This window comes from Hypanus sabinus, chromosome 18 (genome assembly GCF_030144855.1).
Source record: "Hypanus sabinus isolate sHypSab1 chromosome 18, sHypSab1.hap1, whole genome shotgun sequence".
Taxonomy (NCBI): domain Eukaryota; kingdom Metazoa; phylum Chordata; class Chondrichthyes; order Myliobatiformes; family Dasyatidae; genus Hypanus; species Hypanus sabinus.
Window position 1 is genome coordinate 20,514,946 of NC_082723.1, and position 27,677 is coordinate 20,542,622.

General features: G+C 36.5%; 1 protein-coding gene and 1 long non-coding RNA gene across 2 annotated transcripts in view; one reads left to right on the plus strand and one right to left on the minus strand.

Annotated features, from left to right (window-relative positions):
• c5 (complement component 5) overlaps positions 1 to 27,677 on the plus strand; it is a 121,800-nt gene that overhangs the window by 66,710 nt on the left and 27,413 nt on the right. The window contains exons 19-33 of the mRNA XM_059993817.1: positions 2,634 to 2,724; positions 5,997 to 6,079; positions 6,178 to 6,317; positions 7,426 to 7,656; positions 12,293 to 12,353; positions 12,446 to 12,535; positions 12,786 to 12,998; positions 14,104 to 14,182; positions 15,669 to 15,828; positions 15,929 to 16,024; positions 17,180 to 17,351; positions 18,932 to 19,131; positions 23,307 to 23,459; positions 23,601 to 23,663; positions 27,313 to 27,397. Of these exons, the coding sequence (XP_059849800.1) occupies positions 2,634 to 2,724; positions 5,997 to 6,079; positions 6,178 to 6,317; positions 7,426 to 7,656; positions 12,293 to 12,353; positions 12,446 to 12,535; positions 12,786 to 12,998; positions 14,104 to 14,182; positions 15,669 to 15,828; positions 15,929 to 16,024; positions 17,180 to 17,351; positions 18,932 to 19,131; positions 23,307 to 23,459; positions 23,601 to 23,663; positions 27,313 to 27,397 (1,917 nt within the window). The remainder of the gene's footprint in view (positions 1 to 2,633; positions 2,725 to 5,996; positions 6,080 to 6,177; positions 6,318 to 7,425; positions 7,657 to 12,292; positions 12,354 to 12,445; positions 12,536 to 12,785; positions 12,999 to 14,103; positions 14,183 to 15,668; positions 15,829 to 15,928; positions 16,025 to 17,179; positions 17,352 to 18,931; positions 19,132 to 23,306; positions 23,460 to 23,600; positions 23,664 to 27,312; positions 27,398 to 27,677) is intronic.
• LOC132407399 (uncharacterized) lies at positions 7,556 to 27,346 on the minus strand. Its single transcript, XR_009516466.1, has 5 exons — positions 27,262 to 27,346; positions 26,437 to 26,514; positions 17,203 to 17,326; positions 16,316 to 16,357; positions 7,556 to 7,690 (listed from the first exon to the last, which is right to left on the minus strand). It is a non-coding gene; the product is annotated as an uncharacterized LOC132407399 (long non-coding RNA).

Below are 27,677 nucleotides of genomic sequence, written 5' to 3' on the forward strand. Positions count from 1 at the left end.
TTTGATATCTGTAAACTCTTCCCCATCAAAACCAATTCTCTGCAGTAAAGCTTTGATAATCTACTGATTATTAAGAAATCCTGTCAGTTCAGGATCTGTTTCCCAGGTTCCCTTAAACTCACAGGTGCCCCTTCTAACTCATGCCTCATTTCCTATGATTCCTTCAAATGTCACAGGAACCCCATTTCCAATGCTTCTTTAAACTTGCTGCAATCACTGGAAAATTTATTATAGTACTGCATAAACTTACATATAAAAAAAATTTAAAACATATTTAAATAGAAAACATTCAGTAGTCTGGAAATATGCCTACCTGGACCTTAATGTTACATATTAATACAGTTATATTGTATTAACTGTATCTACTTATTTGAGGACAATAACTAAAGAAATGTATCCATCACTCTGAACCAGACTCCAATAATTTGGTTGCTATTCCAGAAGCCTCACACAGCATTTTAGGGCATGTATTCACAGCAAGTTTCTTCATCTTTGTCATTATTATCAAGAGAAAAAACAAGGCACTTTGAAATGCCTCTCTATTGCAAAGTTCAAAGAAAATTTATTATCAAAGTATGTATATATTACTGTGGTGAACTACATATACCTGTCTGGACATTTCCCCCCCCCCGGCTGACTGCTCCTGTGGCTCCTCCCACAGACCCCTGTATAAAGGCGATTGGAGGCACTGCTCCTCCCTCAGTCTCCAGGATGTTGTGTGATGGTCTCTTGCTGCTGACAGTGCTTTCTTCCAGCTAATAAAAGCCTATCTCTCGCCTCACATCTCCGAGAGTTATTGATGGTGCATCAATTACCAAATACAACCCTGAGATTCATTTTCAGGGAGAAACACAATAGAATCAATGAGACACCACACCAAACAGGACGGACAAACAAAGTGCACATATAAATCAAAATAATAATAATAATAAATAAATAACCAATAAACAACAATAACATGAGATTACAAGCTCTTGAAAGTGAGTCCATATGTTGTTAAAACAGATCAGTGATGGGGTGAATAAAGTTCAGTGAAGGTGTCCCCTCTGTTTTAAGGCCTGATTGTTGAGGGTTAATAACTGTTCCTGTATTTGGTGGTGTGGGTCTTGAGACTCCTGTACATACAAGGCAGCAGTGAGAAGAGAACATAGTTTAAATGGTGGGGTCCTTGATGATGGATGCTGCTTTCCTGCAACAGTACTTAATGGTGGGGTGGGCTTTACCTATATGGACAGGGCCATATCCACTACATATTGTAGGATTCAAGGGCATTCGTGCTTCTATACCAGGATGTGATGCAAACAGCCAATATACTCTCCACCACACATCTATAGAAGTTTTAGATGTCATGTCGAATCTCTGTAAACTTCTAAGAAATTTGAGGCACTGCCATGCTTTCTTCTTAATGTCATTTACATGCTGGACCCAGGACAGATCCTCTGAACTGATAACAATGAAGAATTTAAAGTTACTGACCCTCTTCACCTCTGATGCCTCATGGTCCTCCAGTTTCCTCTTCCTGAAGTCAATAGTCAGGTCCTTGGTCTTACTGACATTGAATGAGAGTTTGTTGTTCTGGCACCCCTCAACCAAATTTTCAGTCTTCCTCCCATATGCTGATTTATCACCACCTTTGATACAGCTACAACAGTTGTATCATCAGCAAACTTAAATATTCTATTGGAGCTGTACTTAGCCTTACAGTCACAAGTATAAAGCTAAGCGAGTAGAGCAGGTGCTAAACACACAGTATCATGGTACACCTGTGCTGATGAAGATTGTGGAGACAAAGTTGCTGCCAATCCAAACTGACTGGGGTCTGCAAGTGAGGAAGTCAAGTATCCAGTTGCATTAAGAGGTATTGGAAAGATGCAGGAAAGTGATGGTGAGTTGGAGGTGTGCTGTGGTTGAAGACACAAAGATAAATAATATTTCAGAAAGTTGACAGAAAATGCCATTAGGCAGAGAGGCAATGACTGATTTTTTTGTCTTCAATGAAAGTAGAGAGGCCAAGATTAAGAAATAACCATGAATCTAGGGAAGAAAATGAATGTGTAGACTGGGATAAATAGCTATATAGGATGAACTGTAGTTGCAGTCAATGATAAGGATAAGGATGGACATAGGTAAGGATAGTGTGGGAGTGAAAATTAAAAACAGAATATTTCTCTTTTATAGGTGTGTATTTACGTTGCAGTGTTCTGCTTTAGTGGAACATAAGACTAGAAAAGGCATCTTGTTGAGACATTATAGGTATCATGGCAAATATGGTTGATCTATCCTTTGGTTCCATTTTATTGATCTTCTTGAATTTATTGTGTTACTATAGCCACAAAAGAAAAATCAATCTTAGCTTTAAAATTGTTAATTGACTGAACACACACAGGCTTTTGAGGGAGCGATTTCCAAGTGTCTTGTGCTTGTGTGTAAAAAAGCTCCCTATTTCATCTTTAAATGAGTGAACTCCATTTGTTATATATGGAACCATGTTAGTATTCCTTATTAGATTAAATTGTTTTTATTTGATTGTATGTGGGGCTTAGACATCTCAAGAATAATGCTGGTCAGACTTCCAAAATGTAAGTTCTATCTGTTATTCACATTTTCATTATTTGTTTTAATCACAAAACCAGAAATGAACAATGCATTTGAATTGGAGGCACCAAAGATCCGTAGTTATTTTCCAGAAAGTTGGCTATGGGAGGTCCATGAAATTTCAGAAAGGTAATTTCTGCAGTACACTTTCTTAATGATATGTTACCACACAATTTACAAATGTTCTGCTGATAAAGAACTTGTGACATATTTTATATAGACATCACACCAGACATAAATTTAATATCCTCTCTCAAGTTAGGGTGTTTTCAAGTTAGAGTGATCAAAAAATAAATAGCTTTATTTGAAGAAGCAAATCTAAAACTACACTGAATTTTAAATTGTTATGTATCTTTAATTCATCTTGCCTGTCTTTCTTTATAAAATCTGTTCCTCTTCATTGATGCTCCACCATGTGGTTTTCTATTTTCAATGCTTTATCTTGTAGATTCTCCATTCCTTTTTTGACTTCTCTTTCCTTCAACAACTTGTATATCTTTGATCAGATAACTTTCTGATCTTACTCTTTCATCTTGTTTCTTGCTGCCTAATGAACAGGGAAAGACTGACAGGTTGCAAGAGACCACAGTTGTTCACTGATAATTATGAAGAGAAATATGAAAAAACAAAGCTTTTTTGTCTAGTGTGCATTATGGTGTCATCATTTTATTTCTGTCATGATACATCTGAGAACAAATATCAAGCTCAGTCAGAAAATAGCCTTTGTTATCGCTTTAACATCAACAGGAAATGTACATGCTAAAAAGAGACCTCAGTTCTATAGCACAACCTAGAAAACTGTCCATTTCTGAGCATATGTAAATGGAAAGATAAACCTATTCTATTCATATAGAAACATTCTGTATAAAAACTGATGCACTGGAAAAATATTCAACAGGTCAAGAAGCATCTGTGGAAAGAGAATCAGTTAATCTTTCAGGTTTAATGGTGCCTATCCTGCTAAATATTTCCAGTATTTTCTGTTGTTATTTCATATTTTCAGCATTTACATTTTTTTTATTTTACAAGGATTCTGCACACCTTGTTTGAAATAAACTCTAGCAACACACACAAAATGCTGACCCGAAATGTCGACTGTACTCTTCCTAGATGCTGCCTGGCCTGCTGAGTTCCTCCAGCATTTTGTGTGTGCTGCTTGGATTGCCAGCATCTGCAGATTTTCTCTTGTTTGTGATTGAAATAAACTCTCTTAATTTTGACATACAAATTGCCTTTATTGTAAAGAACTTTTTCGATTCGATAGTTCATCTCTACCCAAGATGTGATCAATGCATAACATCAAGTACATTACATTGATAATACATTATCTATAGATGTGTCCACTTCATGTCACAATTAAGACTATTTCATTTAATACAGGATAACTATACAAATAATCTGCAGCCAAATTCCTAAAAACCAAGCAGAACGGATTTTTGACAGTGTAGAATGTAGAAAATGATTTTCTGCAAGTTTAAATATAAAGGTTGATATGCCGTAGATGTACAATTTTAATTTTTAAAAGGCATCTGTTTGATTTATTTACAAAAGGTATTTCATTTGTTTACATTGGTGAAAATTTCTTTGAGTTGCTTTTCTCATGAACTTTTCTGATGTTTTAATGTCTATTTGAAATTTAAATGATATCATTATATTTATTCAATCATCCATTCACAATATAAAGACAATATATATGGTGTAGTGTTCACTCTAAAGCTTTTATAGTTGAAAAATGTAATTACGGAGAATGACACACATTACTCTGTTTGAGTGTTGGAATCAACTTTCCAATTAATTCTTAGGCTGTCTAAAATTTTATTACATATTTGAAAAATAACATATATACAGCACTGTGCAAAAGTCTTAGGCACAGATATATAGCTAGGCTGCCTAAGACTTTTGCACAATACTTACTGTATTTGTCAATGTGAAGTGGACAGCAAGTTTGTAAATCTGACAGGAGGAAAGAGTGTTGGGAATAGTGAGGGTGGGGTGTGGAACTAGTGGCAGAGAAGGAGTGCCAGAGTGGGGTTTGGAGTTGGTGTAGACACACTCGGTGCTGAGACACCAGGCAAGGTCATTTGATTCCAAACAATTGGTTTATTGATCATTACAGAATGTCTCTATAGTGTTTCCTTCTCCCTCCCGTCTCCTTTCCCATTTTCCCAACCATAATTCCCCTCTCACTGTCCCTTTCCCACTCTCAATCTACGATGGAGACCCATGTCAAAATCAGATATACCATTATTCACATATATCATAAAATTTGTTTTTTTTTTACACTGCAGTAGTGCAGTGTAATACATAAAGTGACCTCAGTACTGTGCCATATATATGTGCCAAAGACTTTTGCACAGTACTGTGCATAAAAAGATATGCATCAGCACTAGCTGATGAAGACATTCCTGTGGAATAATGCAAGACAGATAACCTGAGTAAATTATGTCAGATATAAACAAATAAAAATTACAATCTTGTGGCTTTTTTAATGTTTTGTTGAATCCCAGAGGTTTTAGCTATTGAGTGGCTATTTTCTAATGGCTGGGTTCAGAGCATCAGGTACAATACTTGTCAAAGAAAAATGCAGTTAAACAATCATCTGGAGAGTTTTACAACTTTGAACTAGTACCAACAATCTGTAAAGTCTTGAAGTAGATGAAGCAGGCAGTTTTCAGTCCCAATTATGTAAAATTTAGATGGTTGGTAACAACATACTGTATGTAAAAAAAGAAGAAAAGATCTAGTGTTTTCTCAGTGTATGTGACGAATAAACTCTTTGTTTTGAAATATTGGTAATAATCGATACCTGTACCCAGCTGAAAGCCCAAGAAGAGTTTATTTGTCATACTGTATGTACTTACAATCTCAATTCTTTTACCACAGGTATCCATAGTAAGTACTAAACTTGATGAAATGAAAATTAATTCAACGTTTGATTAACAACATTCATTTAAAAGAAATTTTATTTATTTCTTTAATCCTTTTTGTTCACTAATTTGTTAAGAAGATGTAATGGTCAAATATAAAGTAAATATAAGAAAAACAGCAGAAACTTCAAAATAATATTCGACAGATTTGCTTGGTATTCTTCCGTCTGTATTCTGTAATCCATCTGTATTCACAAATAAAACATTTGTTCTCTATCTATCTATCTATCTATCTATCTATCTATCTATCTATCTATCTATCTATCTATCTATCTACCCCATTAGTGATTGTCTTTTAACTTGCTTCTCAATATTCTAGATTTTAGATGATTACACAATAAGCTAGATTAATAAATTAATAAATTTATAAATTAATAAATTGATATATGTTGTTTCCATATATAGTGAATATACAATTCAGGCTTTATAAATACTGTACATTGATACTGCTTTTTATGTTCTAAATATGTTTAGTTCAGGTACTAAGCAGTTGATCAAAAATTTGCCCGATTCACTGACTACTTGGGAAGTACAAGGAGTCGGAATGTCTAAGGCTGGTAGGTTAACAACTGGACAATTTTAGAGGTTGCCAATATTAAGTATCATATTCAATTTAACCAAAATGCTTGATTCTTATCTTTTATCTTTTATGCAGGTGTATGTGTTGCTGAACCAATAAAGGTGACAGTTTATCAAGATGTGATTCTAAAAGCAAAAATACCTTATTCTGTCGTGCGAGGGGAACAAGTTCAACTACGAGCCTCTGTGTATAATTATAAGGCAGAGAGCATATTGGTACATCTTAAGTATTCATTATTTTTTCATGACTTCTTTATTAGGAAAATGCATTACAGTACTATGCTATTGACTATATGTTGAGAGGAGTCTGACAGCACAGGCTTAGCCCCTCTCTTACTTTGCTTAAGTAAATTAATTTTTCATCCAAGTTTTCATTTAAAGTTCAAGATGAAAACAAAGACCTTAGTGACTTAATAACAGTGCTAGGTAAATGGATCACCCAGCCAGGGCTGGTGGTGGAAGCAGATACAAAATAATATTCAACAGGTTTTTAGCTAGACGAATGAAAATGCAGGGAGTGGAGGGATATGAATTGTGTTCAGGCAGAAGGAATTAGATAATTCAGCATCATGCTTGGCACAGATGTCATGGTTCTCTATTCTGTGCCGTATTTTTTCTATGTTCTAATATAAAGTTGCATAAATATGCCTTAAAGAATGTGGCATTGGTTGTTCATATAACCAAAATAAAACAGTCCTATGGAGTTCAAAATTTAGCTTGACTAAAATCAATGTAATTTTGTGCACGTCTTTATATTGGAAGCAATTTAGAGAAAGTTTGCCAGACTGAAAACTGGATGGCATGGTTTACTTATGAGAAAATATTGGTTAGCCTTGCTTATATGGAAATTTGATTAAAACATTTGAGGTACTGAAGAGAGTTAATAAACTGGATATAGGGAGGGCATTTCCTATGACTGAAGTAAGAAAACTATGATTACTGTTTAAAAATAAGGTGAGGTGGATTTTTTTCTCACAGGTGATTGTAAATCTTTGGAACCTTTCCAAAAAGTGAAAACAAAGTCTTTATATATTTTTAAGGGAAAGGTGGATAGATTATTGATAGGCAAATAGTTGAAAGATTACTTAATCTTAGTTGAAAGATTAGTAAGCTATAATGTGGAGTTAAGGTTACAGTCAAAGCAGCTACGATCATATTGAATAAAGGGTCATGGATTACTCCTGTACCTAATTAAAGTAGTGTGTATTTGTACCTACATTATGGAAGTTGAAGTTGGAACTTTGCCTTATAGGTGAGAATGATACCAGTTAAGTGCATGAGTATTCCTCTCTCCAGCAATTAATTAACGTTGTTTTGTTTAAAGGTTTGTGTACAAATGAGTACAGAAGAGGGAACGTGTTTATTCAAAGGCTCTCATACAAGTGCTGAAGGAAAACAGAAAACTGCTTGCCAAAGGAAAACCTTGGAAGGTTTCTCAGCACTCCCATTCACATTCACTATACTACCCCTGAAAATAGGTGTCCACAGCATAAATTTCACACTGAATACTGAATATACTGTAAATGAAGTTACAGTGCTTAAGTTGCATGTGGTGGTATGTAATTACTTTTCAATTCATCATCTTCTTTCTAAAAAAGAAATTAACATAAAAGGACAAATTTAAATTAAATCCTGTTTGATGACATTACACAAATGGAAAATAAAGACTGACAATGTTCATATTTGTCGTAGTAAATCTAAAGTGATACAAATGAAGGTTCATTAGGTTTATTTCAAAAGTCACTAAGCTGTGCAGAACAGACCACCAAAATGATTTCTGCTAGGACAACAATAGGACTACAAATTACTGTATGAATAGATTGAAATTTTGATCATTAACTGTACTGAAAGTAATTATGTGTGGAATTCTCTGAAGCCAGTTGTATACATTGTAAAACATAAGACACAGGAGCTGTACAGTAAATGCACTGAATAGTACCATTAGATTGAAAAGAATTCCCAAGCATGTCACAGACTGGAATTAAAGTAACTGGTGGTGTGAAACAGCTGAGAGCAATTTCAAAGTTTCTGCAGAAATTAAATTTTATAAAAATGGAAGTTATTAGGAAAATGGATGTAATGAACAGATTGAGGAATGAATCACAGTATTAAAAGAGGAGTAAAGACTCAAAGAGATTTAAAAACTACTGTTTTCAGGAGATATTGGGCAAAAATTCAATCTCACAACTCTTAAAAGAACTGGGATACTTGTTGAAAATTGGGTTAACCAAGGATGGAATAGTTATATAATTATTCCACCCTTAATTATTAATATAATAATTATAATTTTTAACTTTACTGCTTCCATCCTTGGTTAAGTCAATTTTCAACAAGCATCCCAGTTCATTTAAGAGTTGTGTGATTGAATTTCTGCCGAATATCTCCTGAAAACAGTAGTTTTAAAATCCCTTTGAGTCTTTATAGGTTTTACTATTCTAGTTTTATCTGATACCATCCTGTTTAAAGGGCCAACTCTCAAACTGCATTTTTGCCTTCTCTGATTTTCTACAGCTTTCAGTACAGCATATTGCAGCATGGATAGAGCAATGAATGATTAGCAGGAGGCAAAGAGTGGGAATGAAGGGAGCCTTTTCTGATTGGCTGCAGGCGATTAGTGGTGTTCCATAGGGATCTGTGTTGGGATCACTTTTTATGTTATATTTCAGTGATTCAGATGACAGAATTGATGGCTTTGTGGTGAAGTTTACAGACAATGCAAAGATAGGTGGAGGGCTAGATAGTGTTGAGGAAGCAGGAAGGTTATAGAAGGACTTTGACAGATTAGGAGTGTGGACAATGAAGTGGCAGATGGAATACAGAGTCAGGAAGTGTATGGTTATACATTTTGTAGAAGAAATAAAAGAGTAGACTATTTTTTAAATGGAGAGAAAATTCAAAAATCTGAGATGCAAAGGGAATTGGGAGTCCTTGTGCAGGATTCCCAAAAGGTTAATTTGTAGGTTGAGTTGGTGGTGAGGAAAGCAAATGCAATGTTAGCATTCATTTTGAAAGGACTTGAATTTAACAGCAAGTACGTAATGTTGAAGCACTATACGGCACTGTTAAGGCCTCCCTTGGAGAATTGTGAGCAGCTTTGGGCCCCTTATCTAAGAAAGGATGCGCTGACATTGGAGAGGGTTCAGAGAAGGTTCACGAGCATGATTCTGGAAATGAAATACGAGGACCAGTTGATGGTGTCACGTACCCCGTGACCAGGTTTAAGAACCAGCAGAAATGGAAAACACTCTGGAGTCTTGTATTGCTATAAACTAATAGTGTTAATTAGTAACTGAGCAATACTGTAATATAAATGCAAATATAATGAACAGGTTAGCAATGATATATATGTGTGGAAATAAAACCAAAACTAGGCTCTTTCAAACCTAGGGGTAAATAGGTACAGTCTTACAATGTGATGAAGAGAGTTCAGTTCAGTTCGAGGTAGTTAGTTGAGTAATGTTGGGGAGAGAGAGAGAGAGAGGTGAGAGGTGATGCTGTTGATCTTCCCGTTGTCTTCCAAAGTCCTGTTGTGGTTACCGACTATGACCATGATACGTATGACCGTTCTTCAGTGGCAGAATTATCACCCAGGCAAAGATGGACACACAAGTAATTCCCCACCAGTCGCACCTTTTCACACTGTGAGCCACTGATCGATTTCCCCAAATCGATCCTCCAAAACCTCCCACCTTCCTGTGGGTGTAACAAAGCTCGTTCAGTGTCTGAACTGTGTGTCTCTCTGTGTAACAGCGGACCTGGCTTTTATCTTTCCATGTTGGACACCAGCTGTCTATCAACCTGCTCCGTCCTGCTCTCTCTGCAGGAACTTCAACAAGCAGGCAAGTAACCTCAGGGAAAAGGTAAACAAGCTGGCAGAGAAACCATGACATCAATCTTTCGAGCAGTTTCTGTCTCTCCCTCTCTCATTGCGCTGGACGCCTCCCTCTCTCTTAACAGCAGCACAGTTCATAGGGTCTATTCTGGACCCCATTTCAAACTAGGTTTTCCCCTGACAATGGCTCTGGGCCCTTATTCACTGGAATTCAGAAGAATGAGGGGGATCTCACTGAAACCTATTGAATGTTGAAAAGCCTAGATAGAGTGGATGTGGAGAGGATGTTTCCTCTGGAAGGGGAGTCTAGGACCAGAGGGGACAGCCTCAGAATAGATGGATGAACATTTAGAATGGAGGTAAAGAGGAATTTCTTTAGCCAGAGAGAAATATCGTGGAATTCGTTCCCACAGGAGGCTATGAAGACCAAGTAATGGACATATTTAAGGCAGAGGTAGATAGATTCTTGATTATTCAGGGCATGAAAGGATAGGAGGGGAATGCAGGAGATTGGGGCTAAGAGGGTAATGTATCTGCCATAATGAAATGGTGAGCAGGCTTTGATGGGCCAAATGGCCTAATTCTACTCCTGTATCTTATGGTCTTATTAAGACTGTATGTTCCTTATTACTTTGTCTGTGGTGCTAGTTACACCGTTCACCGTTGGCTCCCTTTTTGTAGGTTCTTTCCAGCCTTCAATCACTTCCCTCTAGCATTTCTCATAGTTGGCTGCTTGCAGATGCATTTGGGAATCTTCCAAACCCTGTTCTTAAAGATCAAAGACTTCATCTACCTTCTGTTCATACCAGAGGTGGAGTGGGCACAGGCAATTGCCAGGATTGGTCACTTTTCCAACATAGGTTTCGGAACGACATGAATACAGTTTCCTCGGCAAAATTTTTGTCCGGATTGCCTGGCAATAGCCATGAAGGGCTACTTAATTAGAACTTGCTGGGCTGAATTCTAATAACTGCGAAGATTAACAATACACCAAAAAATGATGGCTGAAATTCATAATATCAATTTCAGTGCATCATTATTCAAAGAAAACTGACAATACTGTTCTGCGAATCATTTTGTTGAAAGCTTTGTCCTTTATGTGATTTTCACATAAAGCATCAGAGTAGTTCGTAATACTATTTAATAATGATGAAACAGGGTGAAGTACTTTCTTGCCGCAGATGTCAATCGAGATTGGCAGGAATTATGGCATTAGTGGAAAAGGATTTTATACAGGATTTGTTGTGAGTGACTAAATATTGAACGTATAGGAGCTTATGCAAAGTGGTTCTTGGAGGACAGGGCTTGAAATTGGTCATATTTGAAAATTCTAAAGTTCAAAAATACATGGGTGCAAAATTAAATGGCATTAAGGATTGACGATGAGATAAGCATTCCGTGATTTTGGAGCCTAAGTCAGTGAAAGAATCTGAATTCTCAACTCAGGGGTGAGTTGCCAATGGTGCTATCTCATTAAATCAATAAATTCAGTCTGCATTGATTTCTGAAGCTCAGATCTTTGCTGCATCACGCCGTTAATTTAATTATTTAACTTCTTGAGGCATTGTGGAACTATTGTGAAAAATTTTTAAGTGTCTAAGTTCATGAGTGCATTTCAGAAAACCTATAGGCCAGGCATACCCAACCTGGGTCCATGGACCCTCTGTTACTGGTAGAGGTCCATGGCATAAAAAATGGTTGGGGAAGTCCTGCTATAGATTAATGGGTTAATCATTTTCATAAAGTTATTAGTTGTAGTTGCATACTGGCACAGACTGTCACCATGCCAAACTGACTATTAGTTGTAACTAGTTTGATGACATTTATAAATGTCAATATAGGAATTCATGTTAATACAATAAAGTTGGAAAAAGTAGGCTTGAAACCAGGTCAGATATACATTTACATATCATAGTGCATTGTCCTTGTTTTATACCCAGACATATCTCTGTCTGATAACACGAATATTGATAGGTTTAATTTAAGCATATACACCGTTGAAGTTAGCTCCCATGTATTAGCTGTTGATTATTGGCAAATCATTGGTCCTTGCATTTATCACAGTTTAACATATTAGCATTTAGCCTCCATTATCACTACCCCAGAACAAAAAAGTGAATCCAAAAAGAAATAAAAATTCTTTAATGTAAATATTGCTATTTAAGTTACACCTTATAATTAAAATGATGTTAATGCCTTGAATTGAACTGATAGATTCATTTTGAATCTCTCAGTGAAGCAGTGTCTCCTCTTCACTGTTACCCTTGGTTACTAAGTAAATGCCAGATATTCTTTATTAACAGGCATTATTTTGTATTTTGGTGTTGATTTCATTGTTAATTTCTGATTTATTCTGCAGCCCGAAGGAATTAAGAAAGAGAAGAACTATGCCTACATATTGGATCCAGTCAATGTTTTGGGTCTGTTTTTATTGTTTCCAACTTAACATTTAGTATAATGTATCGTTTTAAGAGCTATTCTGACTAATGTTTATATTTTCATTTTCTTTTAGGCACTTTAGTGAGAAGGGTTGAAATTCCATTAAGAATACCATTAAATATTCTCCCAAATACAATGCCACAAAATGTGCTAACAGTGCAAGGTATTATCATGGCTCTTTGATTAGTCAAGGAATTGTAAAATAAAGTTTTCTATTAAATATTTTGAAATATGTGGTGACTTATATCCCAACAAAAATGTGAATTAGTTTGTGTATAAGCCTTGATCTGAGCAAAAAGGTGTGTATATCTAAATTTCCCTTTCAGGTGCTTTCTATCTTGTTAATTTCTGGCAATTTGTTTAATACAGTAGATGTCAGTAATGCTGAACTGTGCTTTGCTGAAATTTTACAGGTGACATCATTGGTGAAGCAATGTCAATAGCTTTAGATCCTAAGGGTGTTCACAAACTAATCGATCTACCCTATGGCTCTGCTGAATCAGAAGTATTTAATGTTGCCCCAGTCTACTTCATTTATAACTACCTGGAGAAGACCAATAATTGGAATGTGATGGGATCAAACTATAGGATGACGCAGCTGAAAATGAAGAAAAAAATGAGAGAGGGTGTGTACTATATTCATACACAACTTTTTCAGATAAGGAACATATTCAGTTTTTCCCTGTGACTCAATAGGTAAAAACTGGATGTTATATTATTGAAAAACAGAACAGAGAGTTCTGTTTGATTGTCTACTAACATTGAACTTCAGAAGAATAAAGATTATGTGTTAAGTGGAATCCCCCAGCACTCTGTTTTGAGTTCCTAACTATTCCTTCATTTCCTTCCTCATCTTGAAGAGGACAGCAATGTAATTAATTTGAAAATGATACAAAGATGTACAAAAACATAGAAAAATACAGCAAGAATAAACTCTGTCCCCTTTTTCCTGTGCCCACCATTCATCATTTTTCTAGTGATATAGGAGGCCTTCAAGTCTATATGAACTCATAGAACAATCCTTTTATCGACCTATAATCTATTCTCTGCCTGTCAGTTCCCTTTCCTCTATGATTCTCCTACCAATGATCTACTGTGTATAATCTATTGTAACTAATGGGATGTGGGAGGCAACTGGAAAATCTAGGGAAAGTCTATATAGTCACTGGGTAAATATAGAAATGCCACACAGAGAGTTCAGGTGGTCAAGTTCAATCCTGAGTCACTGGAGCTGCTAGGCAACAGCACTACGTGGGAGGGGGGAGCAAAACAGGAAATAAACTAGGAATAGGTCAGTAATAATTTGCTGAAATCTCATAAAGAAAAGTGGAGAAATAAACTCTGTGTAGGAAATATGCCAAGGCAAATAATGTGTAAGGCTAATTAATTATGAGGATTTAAAAAATAACCTTGTTCCTGTTTATGACTTAAATTTGGTTTTATGTTGATAAAAAGGAACTGATGTTATCCTTGCAAAGAAGCAATCTGCTGTTAATCATAAGATTATTGTAAATCACTCTATATAAAGGTGTGGTGGAGGAGGATTTAATGGTCCAACAAAGGGCGACTCCATTGTTTTTGATATGGTAAAATTGCTAAATCGCACATACTGATTACAAGTTAATTAAGGAAATGTATGCAGCCCCCATATATAATCAAATATATTTATTTGTCATACATTCTTCCTTTTATTTGATATCAATCTGTGTATTTCTTTTTGATTGTGTAAAGGTATTACAAATATCATGTCTTTCTACATCAAAAATGTTCACTCATATAGCATGTGGAAGGGTCGAGAGTCCAACATATGGTAAGTTCTACTGAGTAAAATTCCTGTTTTCCATATGGCGTTTGGATTATCTTAGTTGCAAAATAGTATCTTAAATAACCATTTAAAGCATATCTGAACTAGATTAAAATTAAAAATGTTAATTAAATGTGGTAGTTTAGAAACTTATTGATCAAAGGTATTTTCACTTCCAACTTTAAAATATTCTGCCAAATCAAAACAAAATCCCACATTTTTAGAATTTGCTTTCCTGCTGTCAATTTGGTTTAATCCTGAGAGTATTTTAAATAAATAGCATTAAATACATTTTCCTGAAATAAATCTGGTTTTTAAAGCTAAGTGGATGAAATGTATTCAGTCGAAATTAACAAATTGATGATTTTAGAAATAACACAATTAAAACAAAAATGAAGTCCATTTCAGTACCAAGTGATCTAAGTGGTTATAGTATTGTAGTGATTATAGTTGTGCCAGTTAGGTCAAGAAACAAATGATTGAAGGGAAGTAGCTGTCCTTAAATCTGGTGGTGTGGGACTTCAGGTTTCTTTATCTTCTATAATGGTAGCTATGTGAAGATGGCATAGTGTAGATGACGGGAATCTTTGATGATGGTTGTTTCCTTTAGATTAGGTACCTCCTGTGGACACCGCCAATGGTGGGGAGAGATGTGCCTTTCACATACTGAGTGGAGTTCACTGTATTCTGTGGCTTATTATGTTTTTGTACATTCAAGTAGCCTTACCAGAGCATGATGAAACCAGTCAGGATACTTTCAAAAATACATCTGCAGATTGTTGGAGTGTTCATTAACAAGCTGAACCTCCTTAACCTCCTAAGAAAGTAAAGACCATAAGACATAGGAGAAGAATGAGACCATTCAGCCCATCAAGTCTGCTCTGCCATTCTATCATGGCTGATTCATTATTCCTTTCAACCGCATTCTCCTGCCATCTTCCCGTAAAGATGCTGGCATTTTCATTGTGGCTGCATCTGATATGTTAAAACCCAAGAACTTAAAGCAGAGTGTATCCTTGTATACTTAAAGTATGTGTCTGTTAAGTCCACATTTCTGTATGTTTGGAGCCTGGTTTCCAGTCATCTTGGATCTCATTGCCTTCAGACCAGGCTCTATACTATGTCATCTAATGTGTAATGACCACCTCACATTAAACACCTTCTGCTCCTTTGGAATGAAGTCATTGTCAATCTTGAGGAACTGCCTAAAACAGAGTAGCTTTCTGCTATATCGTTATATCCCTTTACAATTTAAGACATCACAGTATTGCAAATACAAATATTCTGACTGGTAGCTTGTAACCTATTTTTAATGGAAAACTTTAAATTTACTAAGACTGCAATTTATGTAAACTTAAAAATTTCTGTTCATACTTATAGATAAGATATACTCACTGTTATCATAGTAGTGTTATCTTTTCATGGTTCTGCATGCCATTAAGTTCAGTCAAATTTTGCATTAATCAAAATAGCTTGTTTCTTTATTTCCCAGGTTAACAGCTTTTGTATTAAGGGTGTTGGCACAAGTCAGTGAATACCTTTCACTGGATAAACAATTAATATGTAAAACAGTATTTTGGCTCACCTATAACTGCCAAAACTCTGATGGATCCTTCAGAGATAATAACAGTTATATTCCAATACAATTACAGGTTAGTGCAGAACTGAGTTTGAGTTTGAATGTGAAATCTCATTCATGATCCACAGAAGATATTTACAGTGGTAATTTTATTCCCAATATGTTTATTACAGGGTTCATTGAAGGAAAAATCTTTGGATAAAACAATGTTTCTGACTGCATTTACCAATATTGCCATTCAAAAAGCATTTCCCTTCTGTAATACTGAAGTAAGTGAAAATAAAACCATGCACAAGTAGTACTGTAAGAAAACTATCACCCACTTCAAGCAGAATTTTATTTAAATCTTAGGTTCTGCTAAAATGTTAAGATGTTATTTATATATATATATCAGAAAGGAACTTGGTGAAATATAATTTGGATGCAACAATATAAAGATATACATTTATTCATTAATGAAATATTGATCTTGTAGATGTGTCAGTTATACTGCTTGGCAAGTTGTTCAGTTATAACAAGGTGCAAGCTTTATTTTAATATATGAACAAGTAACTACTTACACAATGGAAGTACGCTGGAGATCACAGCAGGTCAGATAGTATCTGGAGAGAGAAATTGGAATCTGAATCAGGTTTAATATCACTGGGACATTTTGTGAAATTTGTTATTTGTTGTTATGTGGCAGCTGTACACTGAAATACATAATAATAAAACTAAATTACAGTAAGTTTTAATATATATTTAAAAATTTAAATCATATAAGTAGTGCAAAAAGAGAAGAAAAAAGTAGTGAAGTAGTGTCATGGGTTCAATGTCCATTCAGAAATCTGATAGTGAAGGGGGAGAAGCTGTTCCTGAATCATTGAGTGTGTGTCTTCAGGGTCTGTACCTCCTACATGATGGTAGCAATGAGAAGAGGGCATGTCCTGGGTAATGGGGGTCCTAATGATGCATGCTGCCTTTTTGAGGCATCACTTCTTGAAGATGTCTTGAATGCTGGAGATGCTGTTGCCTATGATGGAGCTGACTGAGTTAACAACTTTCTGCAGCTTATTTCGAAGCCCCCACCCTCCCATAGCAGACAGTGATGCAGCCAGCTAGAATGCGTTTCACAGTACATCTGTAGAAGTTTGCAGGTGTTTTTGGTGAGATACCAAATCTCCTCAAACTCCTAATGAAATATAGCCACTGTCTTTCTTTGTAATTGCATCTTAGTTTGTTTTCATTATGGCTTTGTTTTGTTATTGGATTGAGTCACCAGCAAATACAGCAGAATGGAAAACTTTATAAAAGTAAATGAGTCATTGCACACTGAGCTGGGTGGGTCAAGATAAGAGAGAAATAAAAATTATGAGCCAATTGTCCAGTTTTCCTCCTTGACTTTTCTAGAATGTTCTCAAATTATTTTAACTGATTCATTTTAGGGAGTTAATAGAGCCATACTTACAGCCAATGAATACTTATCAAACAACCTGGAGAATGTGAAGAGTACACTTGTATTGGCTATAACTGCATATGCACTGGCATTGAAAGACCATCGATCTCGCTCTTCTTATCGAGCCTTGGAAAAACTGAAATTTGAAGCTTTTGTAATAGGTAATCATAAATATTACATATATAGTATTATATATTAAAATAATTTAATGAACCCTATTATTTATGCTAATATTTAAATAAGTATAAACACAAAACAGAGGGTAAATTGAAAGCAAAACACAAAATGCTGGAGGAACTCAGTAGGCCAGGCAGCATCTATGGAAAAGAATAAACATCTATGGTAAATTGAAAGTATTGTTTCACAGGATCAGTACCAGTTTTACCAGTGTTAACCACTTCCATTAAAATTTAAGTGTAGTAATCAGAAGTACTATTTCTAAATTTGTTGATGGTACTAAATTGGAAATATAAATATTAAAGAAAATTGTAGTAAATACAAGAACTTTTAGAAAGGAATTGCAAATTAAAGTTCAATACACAAGTGAGAATTTTGGTTGGAAGGAAGGAAGCCATATTTTAAGCCATGTATAAAAGGAGTCTCAAGTAAGTGGATGAGCAGGAAGATCTTTGTGTACAGACATACAAAACACTAAAATAGAAACACTGGACTCTCCTTCACAGTGGAAGGCACAAATTTTGCAGAAATGAAGGAGAAACAAAGATCTAGTTAAAGCAAGGAAATTCAGATCTTTAACATCATTCATTGTAATGTATTGAAAGAATCTAAGGATGCTAAAGATGGTTACCAACACACTCATGATGGCCTTCCAAAATGCCATAGATTCTGATATAATCCAGCAAATGTAACAGCTACTTTTAAGTGCAGCTGGCAAACTATGTTTGCTGTTTACTGTTTTTGTGCTTTGTGTCTATATGACATACAATAGGCCCTTCAATTTACTGAGTCTGTGTCAACCACCAATGCTATATAAATTCCATTTTCCATTCTCTCCGTATCCCCATTAACTCTTCCCAGGTTCTATCACTGACCTGCATACTTAAAGCAATCTTCTAACATTGGGGTATTGGAGGAAATGGAAGCAACTTGAAGACAGCCAGGTGGTTGCTGGAGAACTTGTAACTTCCATACAAATAGTCTCAGTTATCATACTGTGAAGCAATGATAATATTAGCCATGCCTTTTCACCACTGTGATAATTTTATGATTTTTCAACATTTCTATGCTCATACCTCGTGCTTCAATCTGAACTGACATTTAAATAGAACCTATCTGGCAATGCCCTTTTGATATTTCAAGTATTTTTGTACTCCTTTTTAAATAGCATGAAAGGGGAACTGCATATATTGCATAAAAGTACTGCGTAAAACTTGATCTTGGCGAATAACAATTCATGTCTATGTTTCAAGGATTCTTTTTGAAATTACTATACTTAACCTTTTATAGTAGCTGGGAGACAGTAGTGCTAATACTGGACACCAGTCACATTTCTCTCTGTGAAGAGTATAAAGCAAATCCTCTATACTCATTGTATATATGAGATTTCACAAATACAAAATATGAAATATAATGAAATGAAACATGCCCAAAAAAATTCTTAATGTATTGCAAAGTGTGAAGATTCCTTAAAACTTTTATAAGGTGAAAATGCAAAACTGAATAATTCCAAGTGTTTTCTTAAGAAAAGTGCAACTTATGCTTCATATTTACAAATCTACAGGTCATCCCCCTGTACGTCGTTATTGGAAAGACACTCCAAAACTTGGGACTTCGACCAGTGAAGTAACTGCACAAGTAGTACAAACGACATCATATGCTCTTCTGGCTGTGTTGCTTTCCACTGATAAAAGATATGGAAACCCCATTGTTAAATGGCTTACTGAACAACAGCGTTATGGTGGTGGATTCCTTTCAACACAAGTAAATACAACAGTTACTATGAAGTCATTAGCAGTCAAACCATAAAAATTATGTATAACATTTAAGTAGTATCACTATTAGCACCTACTAAAAATACAACAGTTATAACTAGGTGAGATAGAAATTTGTGCATATTCCTGTAACATAAACATATAATACAATAGTGATTGATAGCTGTACAATCAATCTTCTGAAACTTCAGATACTTCTGAAACTCAGTTCCACTGAAGTCAATGAAAAACAGAATTCTGGAACAGAAGCACAACATGAAACCACCATTATCTTGTGCATTTAGCAGATGTGACTGATTACAAGAATCTTCCTTTATATTTAAATAAACAGTTTTTGATTTGTTTAATTAAATCTATTGAATTTTTAATTGTCATCCCTGGCATTATTCACAGGTCAGGGTACTTTGAAAGTTTATGTATGGTATGTTGAGAGATGATGAAATACATATTAGGGTAAAGCATTTAATTTAAAATTTCCAGAAACCAACCAAAAACAGTGTATTTTGTGCTTGAGACATACTTAAAAATTAAGTAACAAGTAACATATTATTAAGCAAACACGAGGAAATTTGCAGATGCTGGAAATTCAAGCAACACATACAAAATGCTGGTGGAACACAGCAGGTCAGGCAGCATCTATAGGGAGAAGCGCTGTCGATGTTTCGGGCCAAGACCCTTCCTCAGGACTAACTGAAAGGAAAGATAGTAAAAGATTTGGAAGTAGGAGGGGGAGGGGAAAATGCAAAATGATAGGAGAAGACCGGAGGGGGTGGGGTGAAGCTGAGAGCTGGAAAGGTGATTGGCAAAAGGGATACAGAGCTGGAGAAGGGAAAGGATCATGGGACGGGAGGCCTAGGGAGAAAGAAAGGGGGAGGGTAGCACAGGAGGGAGATGGAGAACAGGTAGAGTGATGGACAGAAAGAGAGAAAAAACAAAAAGAGAGGAAAAAACACCTACACTCAGTCCACCAGAGAAAGCAGGATCTCCCAGTGGCTACACATTTTAATTCCACGTCCCATTCCCATTCTGATATGTCTATCTATGGCCTCCTCTACTGTCAAGATGAAGCCACACTCAGGTTGGAGGAACCACACCTTATATACCGGCTGGGTAGCCTCCAACCTGATGGCATGAACATTGACTTCTCTAACTTCCGTTAATGCCCCTCCTCCCCTTCTTACCCCATCCCTGACATATTTATTTGCTTGTTTTTTTCTCTTTCTCTGCCCATCACTCTGCCTGTTCTCCATCTCCCTCTGGTGCTCCCCTCCCCCTTTCTTTCTCCCTAGGCCTCCCGTCCCATGATCCTTTCCCTTCTCTAGCTCTGTATCCCTTTTGCCAATCACCTTTCTGGCTCTCAGCTTCACACCACCCTCCGGTCTTCTCCTATCATTTTGCATTCCCCCCCCCCACTTTCAAATCTCTTACTATCTTTCCTTTCAGTTAGTCCTGACAAAGGGTCTCAGCCCGAAACATCGACAGCACTTCTCCCTAGAGATGCTGCCTGACTTGTTGCATTCCACCAGCATTTTGTGGGTGTTGCTTGAACATATTATTAACTTTTTTTGCTTAAAACTTGAAATTCCTTATCAACATAATACTTTTTGAAAGAATTACACTTTCTATTGCAGTGTTCACAAAATATTTTGTTAGGTTCCCTAGTGTGCTTTGGCATTTTCAGTGTAGACACCATTGGCTTGATCTTTTGCAGTGTTGCACATCTGCCAACTCTTAGCCTCATGGTTTCAACCTCAGCAGACAGATCTTTAAAAGGAACACAGCTTCATAAGCAACTTTTTCTTCAATTGCTGGGGAAAGCAAGTTCAAGAACAGCTGCGGCAAAGTTGACAGAGGAAAGGGGGAATGCTCCTAGGGTCTCAGTAATGAGCCTGTCCAGTCTACTGGAGAACATTTTCTGTTGGAGGAATCTTCCACAGAGACCCTCAAGAGTTCCAGCTGAATGCTCTTGTCAGGAGATTGCCTGGAAGGTCTCTGAAAGGGATAACATCACAGGTGTGAAAGGCCTAATTTGCAGAAAGAACGGGAACAGTATGCCCTTTCTTTGCCTATTCATATGAGCTGTAAGAAAAGTAGATGAAGTGTTCACTCCTTCAGTATGAGGTTCTGTGACCCCTCGAAAAGTAGTTGTCAACAGCAGATTGTAAAATGTGGGGTAGATCGGCAGTGACAGACAGACAGACTTTATTGATCCCGAGGGAAATTGGGTTTCGTTACAGTTGCACCAACCAAGAATAGAGTAGAAATATAGCAAAATAAAACCATAAATAATTAAATGATAAGTAAATTATGCCAGGTGGAAAGAAGTCCAGGACCAGCCTATTGGCTCAGAATGTCTGACACTCCGAGGGAGGAGTTGTAAAGTTTGATGGCCACAGGCAGGAATGACTTCCTATGACGCTCGGTGTTGCATCTTGGTGGAATGAGTCTCTGGCTGAATGTACTCCTGTGCCTAACCAGTACATTATTGGAGTGGATGGGAGACATTGTCCAAGATGGCATGCAACTTGGACAGACAGCATCTTCTTTTTAGACACCACCGTCAGAGAGTCCAGTTCCACCCCCACGACATCACTGGCCTTATGAATGAGTTTGTTGATTCTGTTGGTGTCTGCTACCCTCAGCCTGCTGCCCCAGCACACAACAGCAAACATGATAGCACTAGCCACCACAGACTCGAAGAATATCCTCAGCATCGTCCGGCAGATGTTAAAGGACCTCAGTCTCCTCAGGAAGTAGAGACGGCTCTGACCCTTCTTGTATACAGTCTCAGTGTTCTTTGACCAGTCCAGTTTATTGTCAATTCGTATCCCCAGGTACTTGTAATCCTCCATCATGTCCACACTGACCCTTTGGATGGAAACAGGGGTCACCAGTGCCTTGGCCCTCCTCAGGTCCACCACCAGCTCTTTAGTCTTTTTCACAATAAGCTGCAGATGATTCTGCTCACAGCATGTGACAGTTTTCCACCATGGCCTTGTACACAGACTCATCTCCCTTGCTGATGCATCCAACTATGGCAGAGTCATCAGAAATCTTCTGAAGATGCAGCAGCCTGAAAAAATCCTGAGGCTAGGAAGCTGAGAATAACAGTAAGCCTGTCTTTTACTACAGAGCATTCCAATAATGCATGAGCCTATACTTAGGTTGCAGGAAGTCATGGATCCAACTGCCTTTAAACGTTGTTCCTCAGAGAAGTCCAGCTATGAGCATGTGACATTGTAAGCTTTAGGTTGATAGGGCTACAGATGAGAAACCTTCCAATTCATCCTCCCAGTGATCCATGTGACTATCTCCAGTGCCTATGCCATCCAGCAAGAGAAGCATTGGATGGAGTTAAATCCCTACGGCAATAGGATTGAAGCAGAAAAATTACTGAAGGTGAAAAGTAAGCTCAATTGTAAGTGTTCTAAGTTCAAAGTAAATTTATTATCTAAGTGCTTACATGTCACCGTATACTACTCTGAGATTCATTTTCTTGCAGGCATTCACAGTAGAAGAAAGAATCAATGAAATACTACACACAAACACTGACAACCAATGTGCAAATGAAAACAAACTGTGTAAATACAAAAATACCTTAATAATAAATAATGCTGAGAATATGAGTTGTAGACTCCTTGAAAGTGAGTCCATAGGTTGTGGATATTGTTTAAAAAGAAGACAATGAGTCTATGGCATGGTGCAGGGGAGCCTGATATCTGGTAAAGAATGCTGTTTCAGTGGTGGCCATTTAGTTAAAATGGTTTCAGATTAAACTGCATTAGTAAGACTGCTTGTACTATGAATAAACAAGAACTTTTTTTTCAGAAGTGTGAAGTTAGAAATTGCACTAGAAGTGAAAATTAAGTGATGCATTATTGTTTGGATCTTATGGCAAGATTACTTTTCCAGAGTTAATAACATCATTTCTGGAAGATCTGAGTCAAATTTCGTACCAGAGATTAAGGGCCTGGATACAATTTTGTTTAAAACCTGGCTTTACCTATTTTCAGTACGGCATGACTTTTACAGTGAAAATTAATTTATAGACCTTCATATATTGCACTCTTTTCTTTCTTGATATCCAGGAGTGAAAGAGTTGTTTGATTTCAACGAGTTTTCATACACTATGTTCTGAATGTTTAATGGTTTGTTTATTGACAGGACACTGTAACAGCCCTTGAAGCTCTCACAGAGTATGTTATTAATATGAAACATTCTAAGCTGGATATGTCAGTAACCGTTAACTACAGAAGGTTTGGCAATATACTTAATTTGGAACTGAATGAACAAAAGGCATTTTCAAGACCCATAGAGGCAAGTTACATTTGTGCTTTGGTTTGCTTTTACTGATGTTTGGAAACTGGAATACCAAGGTTGTAAGATGCTTCATTATACCATTGCTCTTCATTGTAATAATATTGATAGGATTATGTAAACTTGTCTGATATTTTGCAGATTGAAAAAAATGATAATGTAGTTGTTATAACCAAGGGCAGGACTGGCACAGCTCTTGTTAATGTAAGTAACAAATTTTTGTCATTATCTTATTTAAGAGAACAAAGGTGAACTCAAATAGTAATGTATTGGAATCTAGGCTGTTAAAATTATCCTGATTAGAAATCATTTACTTTACTTACACTATGTTCAGGAATCAAATACACAAAGAAGAATTCAAATCCTTCATTATATTTTCTATGAAATGATGGGCTTCTGATATGCTGCATGTCCCAACAACTTGAGGAAGATTGATGAGACATGTCTGATCATCAAACTTAATTGATTAGAGGCAAAAATGCACATAGTTGATCCATGACAAATTTACTTTTAATCCAAAATTCCAATTCTTCTTGATCTTCCATGACTTAATTACTTTCTTCGCATCATTGCCGGCTCTGTATTATAATAACCTATAGATGCGTGGCATCAATCACAAAGTGACTGATTTAGTGATACCTGCTCAATCTCCCATATAAAAAAGCTTCTAGAGGTAGAGAATCAGAATCATGTTTAATATCACTATCATACGTTGTGAAATTTGTTAACTGTGCAGCAGCAGTACAATGCAATACATGATAAATATAGGAAAAAACTGAATCTCAGTGAGTATATATGTACTTTAAATAGTTAAGTTAAAAGAAGTGGTACCTCCTTCCTGATGGTAACAATGAGAAGGGGACATGTACTGGGTGGAGGGGGTCTTTAATGATGGACATTGCACTCCTGAGGCACCGCTGCTTGAGGATGTCTTGGATATTACAGAGGCTAGTACCCATGATGGAGCTGACTAATTTTACAAGTTTCTGCAACTTACTTTGATCTTGAGCAGAGGTAGCCCCCACCCCATATCAGACAGTGATGAAGCCAGTTAGAATGCTCCCCACAGTACATCTGCAGACATTTTCAAATGTTTTAGGTAACAAACCTAATCTCCCCAAACTGGTAGTAAAATATAGCTGCTGTCTTGCCTTCTTTATAGCTGCATCAATATGTTGCAACCAGGTTAGGTCCTCAGAGATATTGACACCCAGGAATTTGAAATTGTTCACTCTCTCCACTTCTTTTAGTTATGATAGATAAAAATAATGAAAATCAGTACGAATTACTGTACAATAAAACTGCTGAATAGTTTTGTGAGATTCACTTACCAAAAGTTTAAGTGATCTCAGAATCTGTGCTTCACAATGACCTAGTCATCATATTCACAATGATTTTGGTAATATATATTAACATTGATAACTTGTAATATCCCAATTCCAATTCTCTTTTTTCCCTTTTTTTTGTTAAAGAACTGTTGTTACACCCAAAATGATTTTTATCATATTCTCATTTTGTTCAATCACAAACAAGAGAAAATCTGCAGATGCTGGAAATCCAAGCAACACTCACAAAATGTTGGAGGAACTCAGCAGGCCAGGCAGCATCTATGGAAAAGAGTACAGTCGATCTTTTGAGCCGAGACCCATTTTGTGTGTGGAACTTTGTCTTTGCTACTTCTTTGCACCTTTTGTATTTATAGAGTATATGCTTCACCTTTCCAACATCTACGATAGATCATTCAACAACTGGACATACTGTGGAAAGCTCATTCGTAGATTTTGATACTTCAATTTTTATTTATGTGATATCAGAGCAGAAGAAAAAGAGACAAAGTGGAGATTCAATGCTCTTGCAATGATGCTTGACATTTTCAATTTATATTGAACTATATTGACTTAATACAGAACTAGTAATTGGTTTAGTGCAGCCCCTGATTTACAGATCAAGTAAACTTGCATAACTTTAAACTTTTTCTAGGATAAGTGTTTATCACATGCCAATATAGACTCAGTGGCCTCTTTATTCTGTACCTGTTGAGTAGCCATTTGGTGTAAGTTTGTGGCCTTCTACTGACATAGCCTATCCACTTCAAAGTCCAATGCATTATGCATTCAGATATGCCCTTCTGCACAACACTGTAGTAACATGCGGTTATTTGAGTTACTGTTGCCCTTCTGTCAGCTTGAACCAGTCTGGCAATTCTCCTCTGACCTCTCTCATTAACAAGGCATTTTCACCCACAGAACTGCCGCTCACTGGATGTTTTTTTTTGCTTTCTGCACTCTTCTCTGTAAACTCTAGAGACTGCGTGTGAAAACCCCAGGAGATCAGCAGTTTCTGAGATACTCAAACCACCCCATCTGGCACCAACAATCATTCCATGGTCAAAATCACTTAGGTCACATCTCTATCCTAGTCTAATGTTTGGTCTGAACAACAACTAAATCTTTTGACCAAGTCTGCATGTTTGTATACATTGAGTTGCTGCGACATGATAGGCTGGAAAGGATATATATAAGATTTACTAAAATGGTACCAGGGACTGTGTAAATGTTTGTGAACAGACTGAAAAGGTAAGTGCAAATCAAAAGCAAATTGCAGATGCAACTGAAAATGCTGAAGACACCCAGCAGGTCAGGCAGCATCTGTGGAAAGAGGAACAGATTCAAGATTCAAGGTTCAAAAAATTTATTGTCATTCTAACCGTACATCAGCTCTGCAGGGCAGAATGAGACAGCGTTTCCCAGGAGCAGTGCAATCATAACCTAACAAATGCAACACTAAATAATAAACATAACAATAAATAGTAAAACACAACAACCACGTGTCAGTTAAAAAAAAGTTATAAGTGTCCAGTGCAAGTTAAAAGTGTCCAAAGCAGAGTCTGGTAGAGCAGCTATTTGCCTAACTGCCTGTGGGAGGAAGCTGTTTAGTAGCCTTGTGGTTTTAGTTTTGATGATCCTGTAACATTTACCTGATGGCAGACGAACAAACAGTTCATGGAGAGGGTGTGAGGGGTCTTTAATGATGGGGTCTTCTGGAGGCATCGACTCTGAAAGAGAATTTTGGATCAAAGATTCTTTATTAGAACGGGGAAGGAGAAAGCAGATAAACTGTTGGTGAAGCTAACTATTTCCCTTCTCTCTTAAAGGAAGGGACTGAGCCATGGTTAAAATTAACCATATACTTGTAGCACTGTAGTTAAGATCTTGTCATTTTTAGATCAATAGTAAATAAGCAGTGATCTGACTTTGAGGCTAAGCAAGCACCAAGATTAGAATTCCAGCCAATTTTGTCCTCAACCAACATTGCAATATTTAAGCTGTAGTGGTTTCTAATTAATTTTGATGTAACCAATTTTTGTTTGCCATGACTAAGGAAGAACAAAAGGTAAACTGCACTATTTGTAGCGCTATTGTAAGGTTGACTAATTTTATGCAAACCAAAAATTAGAACAGCATTTTTGCTTAGTAGATTGTATGGGTCATTTACAAAATTTTTATCTATTATCTGATCACAAACAAGGAAACTCTGCAGATGCTGGAAATCCAGCAATTCACACAAAATGCTGGAGGAACTCAGCAGAACGAAACATCAACTGTATTTTTTTCCATAGATGCTACTTGGCCTGCTGATTTCTGCCAGCATTTTGTGTGTGTTTATCTATTATCTGATTAATTTTATTCACATGGTGAGTTAGAAAAGATAGACCAAAAGAATTGGTGTATAACTTGCAGGGTTAAACCCCTTCAATCTACTATAATATTAAGCAAGAACTATAAGTTAGAAGGTCACATACTTAGATTTTGTTTTCATAAAACTATCTGATTGGATCTTATTTCTTGCATAGATGAGAAGGGTATATTATGTCAGGGGCACATCCAGTGAAACTTGTGACTTCTCTCTAAAAATAGAAGCCAAAAGAATCATTTCAAGTGAGTATACACATATTATAGCAAATGATTTTCATATATTTTTAAATGTTTAACATTCACCTGATACTTGGCCTTAAGCCTTGTTTTTATTAAACTGGCCAACAGCTTGCCAGTGAACATCATCAGAATCATGGCTCTGCCTTCCTTGTGTGTCTGGGAAGGAAGCAGACTGTAATTGGAGTGTGCATCAAGAGAGTTGCCATTGATAGGGAGATTAGGGAAGCAGGGGCAACCTCTAAATACTAGCAGGCTTTTTAAAAATGCTTCAATATATTTTCAG